Source organism: Tupaia chinensis, unplaced genomic scaffold (assembly GCF_000334495.1).
Source record: "Tupaia chinensis unplaced genomic scaffold, TupChi_1.0 Scaffold146740_1, whole genome shotgun sequence".
Classification (NCBI taxonomy): Eukaryota; Metazoa; Chordata; class Mammalia; order Scandentia; family Tupaiidae; genus Tupaia; species Tupaia belangeri.
The window spans coordinates 516,920-531,482 of NW_006206595.1; the positions used below are offsets into that span (position 1 = coordinate 516,920).

Here is a 14,563-nt window from a genome sequence, read left to right on the forward strand (position 1 = left end):
AATTACAACTCCATTTACTTTTATTTTATTTATTCTTTTTTTGGAGAGATTTTTACTATAGGGTGTATGTGCTCGCTGGAGAGAGAGAGAGAGAGAGACAGACAGAAAGAAAGAAATCACTCCTGCGTGGGGATGGTCACACTGCAATCTCTTCTCCTCCATTCTCCTCTTGGGATTTTGGGCATGCATGCACATGTGCCCGGCGTGAGTTTGAAGCCACTGGGTCTGGACTCAAACCATGGTAGGCCATGTGAGAATATAGCGAAGTAACCGCTACGCCATCTGGTGGCCCCATTTACTTTTCTTTATTTATTTTTTTGCCACGGGGTGTGTGAACTCGCTGGAAAAAGACAGAACGAGGGAGACAGAGAGAAATGGAAAGTGAGAAAGCATCCTCCATGAGGGATGTTCACACCATAATCCCTTCTCCATTTCTCCTTGAGGGATTTTGAATATACATGCACATGTGCCTGGTGTGTTTTTCAAGCCACTGTGTTTGGGACTTGAACTGTCCAGTCAGCCATGTAGGATCCAGTTTAATCACCATACCATTGATTGGCCCAACAACTCCATTCTTACAGTTGTTCAGGCCAAAAACTTTGGTGTAATTTTTAATTTTTTTCCCCCATATATACCACAATCCCATCTGACTCACTGTCAAAGTCTGTTGCTCTAACTTTAAAATATATCCTGAATTCTCACCTCTTTCGTTACCATCACCCTGCTCTAAGATTCCACTGTTTCTTTTTATCCTACACAGGGTCTTGCTGCTGTGCTCCTCCTACCTTGGCCTGCCAGGTAGCTGGGCCACAGGCATGAGTAGCTGAGACTACAGCTGCAACTACTGGTGCCACCAGGTTTAGCTTTTAGGATGGGGCACAATTAAACCTGGACCTCCCATGTGGCCTCAGCCTGATGAGTGGCAGTGTTAATCAGTGCGTATTAATGGGCTGCACCCAAGACACCATTTCTTCTTCTTCCTTTTTTAAAAAAAGAATTATTTTACTTAACCTTATTTATTTATTTAAATTTGACTGGGATAGAGAGAGAGAGAAAGTGAGAAAGCAAGCTGCCAGGTCTGGGACTTGAACCACAGTCGGCCATGTGGGAGTCCAGTGCCTTTAACCACCACATGACCTGTCGGTCCCAGCTTCTTACTTATGATGTTATAATAGCTTCCTACATGAACTGCCTGCTTCTGTTCACACACCCCTGATATTTCTAAAAAGTGATCCTGTTCAAAAACACATCAGATGGGGACCAGCAGTTGGCGTAATGGCTATGTCACTAGACTCCCATGTAGTTGACAGCTGTTCGAGTCCCAGACCCAGTGGCTTAAACTCACTCCAGGCGCGTGTGTGTGCCTGTCCAAGATACCAAGAAGAGAACAGAGGAGAAGGGATTGTGGCGTGGTCATCCCCCCCGGGGGGTGATTTCTCACTTTCTGTCTCTCTGTCTCTATTTCTGGCGAGTGCATGTGCCCTGTAGCCAAAAACTCTCTCTGGGGGGAAAAAAAAGTCCTCTAATGGCCCCCAATGAAGAGTACAAGCTGGGATCCCCACTGTGACTGACAAGACCTCCCTGAACGATGCCCATCACCTCCCCTACTTCATCTCTGGCTATTTCCCACCCTTCCTCACTCCCCATCCCAGCTACACTAACCTCCTTTCTGGTATTTCCAGCACGTCCCAGGCACTCGTGCAGCTTGTGGATTTGCTGTTTCTCCGGTTTGTAGCACTTTTCTTCCTATAAATGCACAGCTAGCTCCCTCATTTCCTTCAGATCTTTCTATTCCAAAGCCACCTCATCTAAAGCTGCAGTCCTGCTACCAGCATTTCACATTACCCTTCCCTGCTTTTTACTCTGTTCGGTTGTCAGGGAAGTCAAGACAGATTTTTCTCTGCCAAAATGCCTCATGACTTTCCCCTGACCCGATAGAATTTACTATTACCTAACATACCATATATTTTACCTATGTATCTTATTTATCATCTGCCTCACCTACTAAAATATAAGCTCCTCAAGGGCAGGGATTTAATCTAGGCTATTTGATTCCCTATTACATTCCCAGCATGTAAAACAGTGCCTGGCACAGATCAGGAACTCAATCAATATCTGCTTAATGAATAAATGTACCCTGAAGTACGTATTGAAGTTTAAGAAGAGATGTTTAAAATTGGTGATGTACTCTTTTCCTATGGGAGCACATCTCTGAAATGATAAAGAGAGTGGAAAAATAATTTAATATGTCAAAATTTGATAGCCAACATTTCTATGAATTTATTTAATTTACAAAGAAAAATAGGCACTTACAGCTTTTACTATCCATAGCTTATTATTCACAGTGGTTTAACTTCAGAATTAGGCTTGTCCTGAGCTCAGCTCTGTGGCCATCTCTTTCCAGTACTCTTATTTTACATATGTGTACAGATTACAAATTCACCAACATCGGCCTATCACTAGAAAGATAAAATATACTCCAAATCCCAATGTATCATCTGCTATTTGTATCTTCTCTAGGTCAAGAAGAGTGTCTTTGAAATAAACCCTGGATGGAAATTCTGGCTCCATGACTTACAGCAGCTCTGTACCTTCCGGTAAGAGACCTAATCTGAGTGCAGCGTTCCTCCCGTATATTAATAACGGAACACCAGATTCCTGAGAGAACTGGAAAGACGGTAGAGTGCCTAATACAAAACAGACACCCAAGAAATATTGCTACCTTTCATCCCCAACTATGATAGATAATTTAGATAATTCTACATTATTGTCAAACATTTCTTGTTATAGGACTGGATGCTGCATAAGAGCTACTCACTCATCCTCCTAAGGAGTCCTCAGAACACTGAGGATACGGCAAAAAATTTATAAACAGTTGAGACACAGTGTGTACGTACAGTTTACTGACAGGTTGACTTTGCTTAGGTTGTAAGCCACTCACCTAAATAGCCTTGAGTCTTTTTCTGTAGTGCAGTGACCGGGCAGTCTTTGTGAGCTAACAGGAGCTGTTTCAACTGAGCCACCTCATTGCGTAGTAATGTGACTTCATTCTAAGGAGGGAGAAGAAAACAGTACCAAGAAATTCCTCAATTCTGTGGACTACTGGCTAAGGGAGTCAGATCCCATATTGCCAACCACATTGTTTGAGTCCTGGACCCAGTGGCTTCAATGACACACCAAATGGATGTGTATTTGTACCCCAAATCCTGATAGGATGAGAAATGGAGAAGAAGTTATTGTGGTGTGCCCCAGTGAGAGGTGCTTTCTCCCTCTCCCTCTTTGTCTCTGGCAAAGCACGTACCTGCTGGCAAAATCTTTTAAAAATATATTTTTTGAAATCCATGCATAGTTTTTTATAACACACATTTTCCATGAACTTAAAAAATTCTTGGGTCAGCAGGATGCATGGAGGTTAAGGTGCTAGAACTCACTTGGCTGAACGGTTCAAGTCCCAGACCAGGTGGATTTAGAATCAGGTCGGGCATGTTATGTGCATATGCCCAAAATCCTTGAGAGGAGGATGGAGAAGGGACTGTGGTGTGGCCATCCCTCCAGGAGGTGATTTCTCGCTTTCTCTGTCTCTGATGAGTGCATACGCCCTATAGCAAAAAACTAAAAAAGAAAAAAAGTTTTCTTTCTTTATTATAATAGAGTGCATGCATGTATGAGAGAGAGGTGGAGGAGAGAAGAGGAGGAAGAGAACTGAGCACCCTTCACAGGGGCTGGTCACACAGGATCCCCTTGCTACAGCCCTCCAGCCCAGCACTTGTGTGTGTGTGTGTGTGATGTTTCAGACCAACCAGGCAGGAAATCCAAAGCACAGTCACCATGTAGGATCTGCCTTCTCTTGAGCAGATCATTACCAATGCACCATGGGGCTGTCCCTCCATGAATTTTTCAAAAAGACTCCTTACATAAAGTAATAAAAATATACTCATATAATACTTTTATAATTAAATACTTTAATAAATACTCAGAGGAAGGAAAATGATATTTAAGAGAATATCTTGATTGTAATTGTTTCATTTATGCTTGTAGTTTTTTTTTTTTTTTCCTTTCTTTTATTAAGCTTCATTACTTCATTATCTGAGGCAAAACACTTCACTTTGTGTTCCATGACCCCAGTCAGATTCTACTGGTGATTTATAAGAGCACCTTGGGATGTTTAATCTAATTTTCTTCATCCAAATAGGTCTAGGGATGACTCATTTCAGTAACAGACTTGGGGAAAGATGGTGAGTATCTTTTCCAGTCTCTAGGGAAGAGATTTCAATTCTGACTCTTAAGAAGTTCTTTTTGCATTCTTTCTGGCACTACTTCTGGCTGTGACCTAATTAAATAATTACCATCTTCTATTATATTGTCCCACTTTTTTTTTAATTTAATCCCACTTTCCAGAGTCAATAATCCAAGGAATTATCCAGGGCCACTCACACTCAGCTGAATGTTTTGAGAAGTGAGTTCCTCTGCCTTCTTCTCCAACGAGGACACCCACAGCTTCCGCTTTTGGCGGCAGCGGGAGGCTGCAGCCCGGTTGCGCTCCAGAAAACGCTGCCGCCGCTCATCGGGATCTTCATCCACTGTGCGTCGCCGGCGACCCCCGGTACTAGGGGTGGGCTGGGCCGGTGAGACCTGTCGTTGCCCAGGAAGGAAGAGGAATTATTTGAGGGGAAAATGAATCCTTTTCAAGTCGAACCAGACATCAGGCAGATTAGCAGATCTGGTAGAGAACCGGTAAAGCAATGTACCAGTCCATGGAAAACACGGCAAGTCTCATCTATTCCCCTCAGCTTGTTTGTGCTAGTTCCTCATTCTGACTCCCGTTTTCTTTCCAGTCTTAGCCTCATACCGAGACAAACCACGTTCAGTTGGAAATTCTGATTATTTCTGAGACACACAGGCAAAATGAAACTAAGATCACGTTTTGCTTTTTTTAAAAAGAATTATTTTATTTAATTTCATTCATTCATTCATTCATTCATTCATTTACATTTGACCAGAGAGAGACTGAGAGAGAGAGAGAGAGAGAAAGCCGCATGGTCCAGGACTTGAACCATGGTCAACCATGTGTGAGTCCAGTGCCCTCAGCCACCACCACCTGCTGGCACCTCCTTTGCTTCTTTTTTTTTTTTTTTTTGTGAGAGGTTTTTGCTATAGGGCGCGTGCGCTCGCCAGACAGACAGAGAGAGACAGAGAGATAGAAAGCAGGAAATCACCCCCCAGGGGGGGTGGCCATGCCGCAATCCCTTCTCCTCCATTCTCCTCTCGGGATCTTGGGCACGCACGCACACGCGCCCGGCGTGAGTTTAAGCCACCGGGTCCGGGACTCGAACCGCGGTCAACTACGTGGGAGTCCAGCGACATAGCCATTACGCTAACTGCTGGTCCCTACCTCCTTTGCTTCTTAACCATAGGAAATCTTATAGGCTGGAAAATCAGAATCAGGGAAAGATGTCAGGAGAACTTTTAGGAAGACTATGATTTTGAGAATCACTGATAGGGACAAGCAACATGCACGAGCAATTGCATACTATAAAATGGACTTCACAAAAGGAGAAACTTAAAAAAAAATTCACTAGCAGTGAGGTATAAGCCATTATAGAGAGGTAGGGAATAGTATGTGTATATATATATATATATAGTAGATTAGTGTGTGTGTATATATATATATATATATACATATATATATTGTAGAGTGTGTGTGTATATATATATATATTGTAGAGATTTTTGCCTTAAAGTACATATGTCTCTGGAGAGAGACAGAGACAGTGAGAGGAAAGTGAGAAATCACTCCCCAGGGAGGATGACCTCTCCAAAATCCCTTCTTTATTCTCCGCCCAGGATCTTGAGCATGCACACACACGCACCCAGCATGAGTTTTGAGCCACAGGGTCCAGTACTCAAACAGTGGTCAGCTATGCAAGAGTCCAGCGATGTAACCACTATGCCATCTGCTGGTCCCATGTATATTCTTTTTTTTCATATATTCTTTTTACTTACAATTACTATCATTCTCAGCAAACTTCTCACCTTTTGCTTGTAAATAAAAACGTTGAGAAAAAACATTTAACTCCTTTACAAACTAATGATATAAGACTGCCTTTTGAGGCCAGCAGGTGGCATGGTAGTTAATGGCACTGGATTCACATATGGTTGACCATGGTTCAAGTCCCAGGCCTGATGGCTTGCTTTCTCACTCCCTACCCTCCTCTCTATCCCTCTCTGGTCAAATTAAAATAAATAAATACGTAAATTAAGTTAAATAAAATAATTTTTAAAAAGACTGCCTCTTGCTTTTGAACTTTGGACTAAAGTTCCTTGTCAGAGCATTTTTGGATCAGGCCAGCAAATTGCATGGTAGTTGAGATGCTGGATTCTCACATGGCTGACAGAAGTTTGAGTCTTGAACCTGGCAGTTTGATTTCTCACTTTCCTTCTCTCTTTCTCTGGTGAATTGAAAAATAATAATAATGATAAATAACTCTTTTTTTTTATAGAGGTTTTTTGCTATAGGGCGGGTGCGCTCACCAGACAGAGAGAGAGAGACATAGAGACAGAAAGCGAGAAATCACCCCCCGGGGGGATGGCCACGCCGCAATCCCTTCTCATCCATTCTCCTCTCGGGATCTTGGGCACACACGCACACGCGCCCGGTGTGAGTTTAAGCCACCGAGTCCGGGACACGAACCGCGGTCGATTACGTGGGAGCCCAGCGACATAGCCATTACGCTAACTGCTGGTCCCGATAAATGACTCTTAAAACACTTTTGGATCATTCTCCCTTTCTGTCAGTTGGTATGTTCAGAGAAGGCAGACCAATTTTGTAATAGTGGTCAAAATTAAACAAAATGTAGACAGGGTAATTATCTGTAGAAATGAAACTATATAATGCAAACAATGCCAAAAGTAAATTCTTCTTGGATCTGTTGCTGTTAAGGAATATCTATATTATTTTCCAAACACAAGACCTCCTATCAGTTTTATGAAAACAAGCATGAGCTTATGAAAAAAAACCAGAAAACTTGGGGTCGGCAGGTAGCATGGTGGTTGGAGATGCTGGACTCACACATGGCTGACCACAGTTCCAAGTCCTGGACATGGTGGTTTGCTTTCTCACCTTCTCTCTCTCTCATTCTATCCTTCTCTGGCCAAATTAAAATAAATAAATGAATAGAGTTAAATAAAATAATTATTAAAAAAACCGTTTCATTCCAGGCCCTACTAAATTACGTTCTCCATTAGTATAGATAATTTAGAGATAATTTTATTTATTCATATTAATATTCTCTCTCTTAAAAGAAGAAAAAAATGGTGCAAGAATTTCAAACTCAATTTAATGAGTTAGAGGCCTTTACTTGTTGCTTCTCACTTCACCAAGGGAAGATACTTTCCTCAAGAAATTTACAGTAATTCTGAGAATTTCAACTTCCGCTTTGTCCTGAGCTCATTGGAGCACATGTAGAGATTAGTACTTTAGGGGATCAGCAGATGGCATAATGGTTATGTTGCTGGACTCCTACATAGTTGACTGAGGTTCAAGTCCTAGACCAGGTAGCTTGAAACTCATGCTGGGTACGTGTGTGAGTGCCCAAAATCCTGAGGGGAGACTGGAGGAAAAGGGACTGTGGCATGGACGTCACCCTAGGAGGTGACTTCTTGCTTTCTGTCTCTGTCTGTCTGGCGAGCATGTACACCCTACAGCAAAAATCTCTCTAGAATTATTTTATATAACTTTATTTATTTATTTAAATTTGACCAGAGAGGGACAGAGTGAGAGAGAAAGAGAGAGAGTGTGTGTGTGTGTGTGTGTGTGTGTGTGTGAGAGAGAGAGAAAAAAAAAAGGATTAGTACTTTAGAAGGAGAAGAGGGGAAAGGAAAGAATGGGTTCTTATTCTCTTATGAGCAACTCAGTAACTCATGTAGAGGATGCAGGTAAAAGAATAGCCAAAAAGAAAGGAGGGAAGAATGGGAAGAAAAGGAATCACTGACGACTAAAAAGGAAGCCATGTTACTTCCCCAAGAGGGAAAGCAGCACCACTCAGGCGACGTGGTTGCTGCTTTACCGACTCCAGGACGGCTTTGGTGAGGCTTAACAGTAATATGGGCAGGCTGAGTGTCCAACAAGAAAACTCAAATGAAAGCTTTTATTGTTGGCCACGCTTTAAGGCAGCATATGGCCATGAAATGTTTGGACATGTGGTGGTAACCAATGAAGCAGGTGGTGACATCAGGAAAAGAGTGGCTGGGCAAAGAATGTAACTCTAGAAACCAATCTCAGGTTGTTGTCACCTGTCCAGGGCAGACAGTATGAAAACTGAGGACTATTTAGTCTCCAAAGAATCTTGTTACAACTGAGAGCTCCTTGAGAAGAGAACTAGGTGGCTAAATGGGTCCCCTCTGGCTTTTTAGGATTTTATTTTTCTGGGATAAGGGGTTGAACTGGTAATGAGATTTTGTTTTGTTTTTAAAAATTACTTATTTAATTTTGTTATTATTATTTTTAAAATCTGACCAGAGAAAGACAGAGAAGAGAAAGGGAAAGTGATAATGCAAGCCCACCATGTCCAGGACTCAAATTGCAGGTGGCCATGTGTGGACTTCAATGCCTTAACCACCACGCCACCTGCCAGTCTTGAGATGGTGTTTTATTGGGTGTGTTTTCTTGTTTCTTTACTGAGCTGCCTTAACTACTGTAACGTCACATTTTATATTCTGTTATTATCTAGTTTTTGCTATAAATTCTAATCAAGTAAGTTGCTAATTTTTTTTTTTTTTTTGGGTAAGACTTAATATTCTGGGATAAGGGGTTGAACTGGTAATGAGATTTTGTTTTGTTTTTAAAAATTACTTATTTAATTTTGTTATTATTATTTTTAAAATCTGACCAGAGAAAGACAGAGAAGAGAAAGGGAAAGTGATAATGCAAGCCCACCATGTCCAGGACTCAAATTGCAGGTGGCCATGTGTGGACTTCAATGCCTTAACCACCACGCCACCTGCCAGTCTTGAGATGGTGTTTTATTGGGTGTGTTTTCTTGTTTCTTTACTGAGCTGCCTTAACTACTGTAACGTCACATTTTATATTCTGTTATTATCTAGTTTTTGCTATAAATTCTAATCAAGTAAGTTGCTAATTTTTTTTTTTTTTTTTTTGGGTAAGACTTAATAGACTGGAAAGAGACTAGGTAAGCCTCCTTTTTTAGTGCATAATGTGGTTTGAGACGCTAAACCATCATTCACATATAGAGAAAACCCAAAACCCAAAACCCAAAATAGGCCTCTTCTGTAACAATTCTGCATTATTCAGCCTGTTTGTAACCAAACCATCAATAAGAACTGAAATAGCAAAAAAATACCCAATCTTTTCAAATTTTTTGCTTCTTGAAAAACAGATTATGACACGAAGAGTAAGGTTACACAGTTGGTTTCAAGGGCCTAACTGACCTGTGGCTGGGCAGGGGATGGGGCGTCAGGGTGCTGGATGAGGATCTGGCTCTGCTCTGGACGAGCTGTCACCATGGTGCTGGCAGTCCCCACCACCATTCCACAACCACCATTGAGTGAGGAGACTTGGTGGGTTAGGGTGGCTTTTAGTCTCTGTGGGGAAAATGAGAAAACATAGCTCGTCAATAGTGGGATTCTATCAAGGATAAGAAGAGTAGGCTTAGATTTTATTATTGACCTTACGGATAGCTAAAATTTCCACTCCAATTTTCCCTTACCAGAGGAATGAAAAGAAATGACAGGGAAAAAAATATGCACCTGGATCCCTAAAATACCTACTCTTTTTGCTGGCTATCATCCTGGGCATGGTTGGAGGGTAGGGGTTGTTGAAGCAAGAGAGTCCAGATGAAAGCTCTCTCCTGGAACCTGGCCAGATGCTGCTTACACAGCTATTCACCTCTTGGCCAGCTCCCCTGCCCGCTCACCACCCTCCATCTGTCACCCTGGAACTAAAATGGCAAGTGTTCCATTCCAAACAATCTGTGCTGCCTCTTTTCACTGCCATGGACTGTGTACCAGGCTCTAAAGGTGGGAAGAGAGGTGGGAGTTATGAATCAGGGTCTTTTCTTTTCCAGACCCCACAGTACGGGGCCCTCAGCTTAGCAGGACCAGAAGGTTGCTTTGCTCAGCCCACTTGAAAAACCCAGGCTGACACCACTTCTTTCAGAAGAGCCAACATTGCCCCAGGCTGGGATGTACTCACCATCTTGGCTTCTGAAGGCATAGGGTGGCCAGAGGGAGAAATGGAACCACTGCTATTAATTGGTGGGCCAGGGATACCAGGAATGTTGGGCACCATGGACACAGGTCTGGCCAGCTGGATCAAGAGAGGGAAGAAAAACCAGAAGGGGACAGAATGCTATTATTGGTAGGGCAACAAATATTTTTTCATTCATTTCCCCAAAATAAATTCCTTCTGAGACTGGCATATTAGGGCCTATTCTGTGCAATCTGCCCATAGGGCACACAGGGACAGCCTAGGAAATACCTTCCCCCATGGAGCACCACATGGTAGGGAATCTGATCCTCCAGTGCTGGGACAATTTCTGTGGGAAAGGCTGGGGCTGTATCTTGAGAAAAGTGGTGGGCAATTTGGGCAGTGCTATGTGCCAAATGAAATCAACCAATCAGTGGGCTGGCAAGATCAATTCCTAGACCAGGAGCCAATCGTCCAGATGAGTCTTTGTCTAGTGTTCCATAGTGCTGGACTGGCAGAGGCTAGTGAAGAGTTTGGGCACACTGCCATGCTAATACAGACCAGAGTCCACAGTTCCCTAGGGCTCATGTGTGTTTACAGCCATTCAGGTGGAAGGGAAGGATTAGCATGTTGGTGGGGCTGGCTGCTCCTACTACAGAGCTCACCGATATAACAGAAGGCATCTGTACCGGAGGCCCTGGCAGCACAGGCATGGTCTGTCCGTTAGCAAGATGCATGACGAGAGGGAGGGAGCCGGTGGGAGACCTAGAGGAGACATGAAGTAGAAAGCTCATAATACGGACTTTTTGGTATCTATGCATTTCCTCCTATAATTCTAGCATATTTTCTAATCTTTTCTAGTTAAGGAACGCATAGAGAAGCACTATAAAATCTTGACTCTATCATAAAGGTGGGAAATCTGGCAACACTGCTGACTTTACAGATGGAGAGAAATGGCAAAATCTTCATACCTTGCAAATTAAGCAAACTCAAAAGGTGGGAAGCTCATCCTTTTGAGGGGTTAGATCAATCTGATAAATACCTCTTCCACTGGCATGTGTAAATTATATCTTGCCTTAGGTAAAAGAGAGTTAGATCAAAGTCATCATTTTGTAAAGCCAAATTATGTCATAGGATGGCCAAATCTGAATATGTTTCTCTTGTTCCTTCCCACAGTTTGCTCTAACCTGCTCCAAAATAAGCTTTTCCTTTTTATCTTTTCTGGTAGATTCAGAGAACAATAAATTCTAAGAAGGTGAATCTTGACAATAAGTTCTTAACAGTGGACATCTGGGAGCAGGGTCTCAAGACATCCCATCAGGATATCTGTATGCACCATACCAGGAGTGAAGACAAAGAGACAAACAATATTAGTGATAGCAAGAACCTTGACTGGGACTCACAGGAACACTAGACTCAAAGACGATAACTTCATGGGTGTTAACCCCTCATTCAGTAGTGCCCCAATAAACCTCTGCAGGAGGGAGGCCAAGAACTGAATATACTTATTTGTGTGCCTCCACCACTATGACGAACTTCTAAAGTTTTAAAGATTTTTTCTTTCAGGTTAAATAAGTATTAAACCGCCAAATAAAAGGAGTACTGCCCTTAAATAAATATTTATTTGTGTACTAAAAAGGTAAGAGAGATTTTGTTTATGGGGGGGACATTTATTTTGAGAAACAGTATCAGTGACATGTTTTTCTTAGGTACTCAAAAACAGTCCTCGTTTCGTCAAATGATTTCATAAAGTGGAAAGAGATTCAGGCTTCACTCTCTCTCCCTGCTCTCTTTACTTACCCTATTTGCCTGTTAGATGGTGGAGCCTGTGTGATGACGGAGGTTGGGGAGGGAAGGGTTGGATGAAGTGGATCATAGCCCAAGTGGAGAGGCAGGGAGCCGGGACGGACGATGGTGGGTGTGGGGGTAGAGATCACAACAGGCTTCGGGGCTACCTCCTGGGGAGAAGAGACCAATAGATCACAAAATGCTTCAAGAGCTGCTTATAGGGAAACACAGAGCTGATCAAATCTAGTGTAAATTTATTGGAAAGAGCATTCGAGTCACTATTTAAATCATGACCTGATTCCATCATGATCATGGGCCCATACCTCACTCACTCATTCACTAGAGATGCTGAGTTAAGATCTCTTGGCTATCTCCCTTTCAGGGACAATGGCTACATGAATGAGACGACAGGTGGAAAATCACTTGAAATCTTTGGAGAAGCACTTAGTACCATATAAATTCTAGGGGCTGTTAGAATCTTTCACAATCCAAATACTCTCATTCTAAACTTGATGCCCCAGTATCTTCTGACCTCCAGGCAGGTATACTAGCAAGACAGCAACCCAGTATCTCTATAAGCACCTTAAAAAAAGGGCTATGGTTAAGAGAGTCAGATTCAGCTTGGCTGACCACAGTTTGAATTCTGGCCCTAGTGGCTTGAGAAACACTCTAGGTAAGTGTGTGTGTGTTCAAATCCTGATAGGATGGAAGAATGGAGGAAAAAGGATTGCAGAATGACCATATCCCATTCAGGGGTTCTCTCTCTCTCTCTCTCTCATGAGTGTATGCACTTTCTAGGAATAAAAAAAAATAGTATTTGAGGACTGGCAGGTGGTGTGGTGGTTAAAGGTGCTGGATTCCCACATGGCCAACTATGGTTCGAGTCCCGAACCTGGTGGCTTATTTTTTTGCTTTCCCTTTGTCTCTCTCTTTGGTCAAATTAAAAAAAAAAAAAAGTAACAAATAGAATGAAATAAATAAGTAATTCTTAAAAAAAGAAGTATCTGAAGAAAATAAAGGCTATGGCGACCAGCAGATGGCATAATGGTTATATCACTGGACTCCCAAGCAGTTGATCATAGTTCAAGTCCTGGACTAGGTGGTTTAAAACTCACACCAGGTCCATGTGAGAGAATCCCAAGAGGAGAAAGGAGGAGAAGAGATTCCAGTGTGGCTATCCCCCCTCGGGAGTGATTTCTCACTTTCTGTCTCTTTTTCTCTCTGTGTCTCTCTGGTTATCACATGTACCCTAAAGTAAAAATCTCTCTTTAAAAAATATGGGGCAGGGGGGAACCAGCAGTTAGCGTAATGGCTATGTCGGTGGACTCCCACGTGGTCGACCGCGGTTCACGTCCCGGACCCGGTGGCTTAAAACTCACGCCAGGCGCGTGTGCGTGCGTGCCCAAGATCCCGAGAGGAGAATGGAGGAGAGGGAATTGCGGTGTGACCATCCCCCCTGGGGGATGATTTCTTGCTTTCTGTCTCTATGTCTCTCTCTGTCTGGCTGGCGAACACATGCACCCTATAGCGAAAATCTCTCCAAAATAAAAAAAAGGGGCAGGGGTGGACCAGCAGTTGGTGTAATGGCGATGTAGCTGGACTCTCATGTAGTCGACCGCAGTTTGAGTCCTGGGCCCGGTGGCTTAAAACTCACGCCAGGCGTGTGTGCGTGCGTGCCCAAGATCCCGAGAGGAGAATGGAGGAGAAGGGATTGCGGTGTGGCCATCCCCACTGGGGAGTGATTTCTAGCTTTTGGTCTCTCTTTCTGTCTGTCTGTCTGTCTTTCTTTCTTTCTTTCTTTCTTTCTTTCTTTCTTTCTTTCTTTCTTTCTTTTTTGGAGAGGTTTTAGCTATATAGGGTGCGTTGGCTCGACAGGCGAGAGACAGACAGAAAGTGAGAAATCACCCCTCAGGAGGGATGGCAATGCCACAATCCTTCTTCATTCTCCTCTCAGGATCTTGGGCATGCAGCCACATACACCCAGCATGAGTTTAAGCCGCTGGGACCAGGGTGGACTCCACCGGGCCCAGGACGCGAAGCGCAGTCGACAACGTGGGAGTCCAGCCTCATAGCCATTACGCTGACTGCTGGTCCCATGTCTCTCTCTGTCTTTCTGGCGAGCACACACGGCCTATAGCAAAAAACCTCTCTGAAGAAAAAAGGCTATGGAAGTTTAATGATCACATTGTAATAAAGTAAACAGTTTCCCACTTTTAACTTGCTAAGAGCTTAGATTGCCATATTGTCCTTGAAGGCATTTCCAGACCGTCTCTAGGACTTAGTGCTGATACAAAGGGGATGGTTATAATGTTTATGAAGGTGGTTTGAGAAATTACCAAGCCCAATTGAGAGGGAAGTAAGATGAAGTACAGATGTTCTATCCATAGTGAATACTAAAACGAGTAACTGGGCCAGGTGATGGCGTGGTGGTGAAGGCTGCTGGATCCCACGTGGCTAACCACGTGGTTCAAGTCCTTGACTTAGTGGCTTGAAAAATATATGGGTGCAAGTGTATGCATGCCTGAAATCCTAAAAGTAGGGAGAAGCAGAGAAGAGATTATGCTGTGATCA

At 43.0% G+C, this 14,563-nt stretch overlaps 1 protein-coding gene across 12 annotated transcripts in view; it reads right to left on the bottom strand.

The window, feature by feature from the left end:
* LOC102481159 (cyclic AMP-dependent transcription factor ATF-7) overlaps nucleotides 1–14,563 on the bottom strand; it is a 132,980-nt gene that overhangs the window by 11,460 nt on the left and 106,957 nt on the right. For 11 of the 12 annotated variants that reach the window (XR_003548014.1, XR_003548015.1, XR_003548011.1 and 8 more), the window contains 6 exons: nucleotides 12,005–12,162; nucleotides 10,870–10,969; nucleotides 10,211–10,324; nucleotides 9,448–9,600; nucleotides 4,435–4,632; nucleotides 2,942–3,050 (listed from right to left, as the gene is read on the bottom strand). Coding sequence is in view for 4 of the 12 variants with exons in the window: in XM_027768529.1 (XP_027624330.1) it covers nucleotides 2,942–3,050; nucleotides 4,435–4,632; nucleotides 9,448–9,600; nucleotides 10,211–10,324; nucleotides 10,870–10,969; nucleotides 12,005–12,162 (832 nt within the window). In the remaining 8 variants the exon portion in view is untranslated. Of the gene's footprint in view, nucleotides 1–1,791; nucleotides 2,212–2,941; nucleotides 3,051–4,434; nucleotides 4,633–9,447; nucleotides 9,601–10,210; nucleotides 10,325–10,869; nucleotides 10,970–12,004; nucleotides 12,163–14,563 lie in introns of those variants that run through there. The other variant, XM_027768530.1, reaches the window with a different exon arrangement.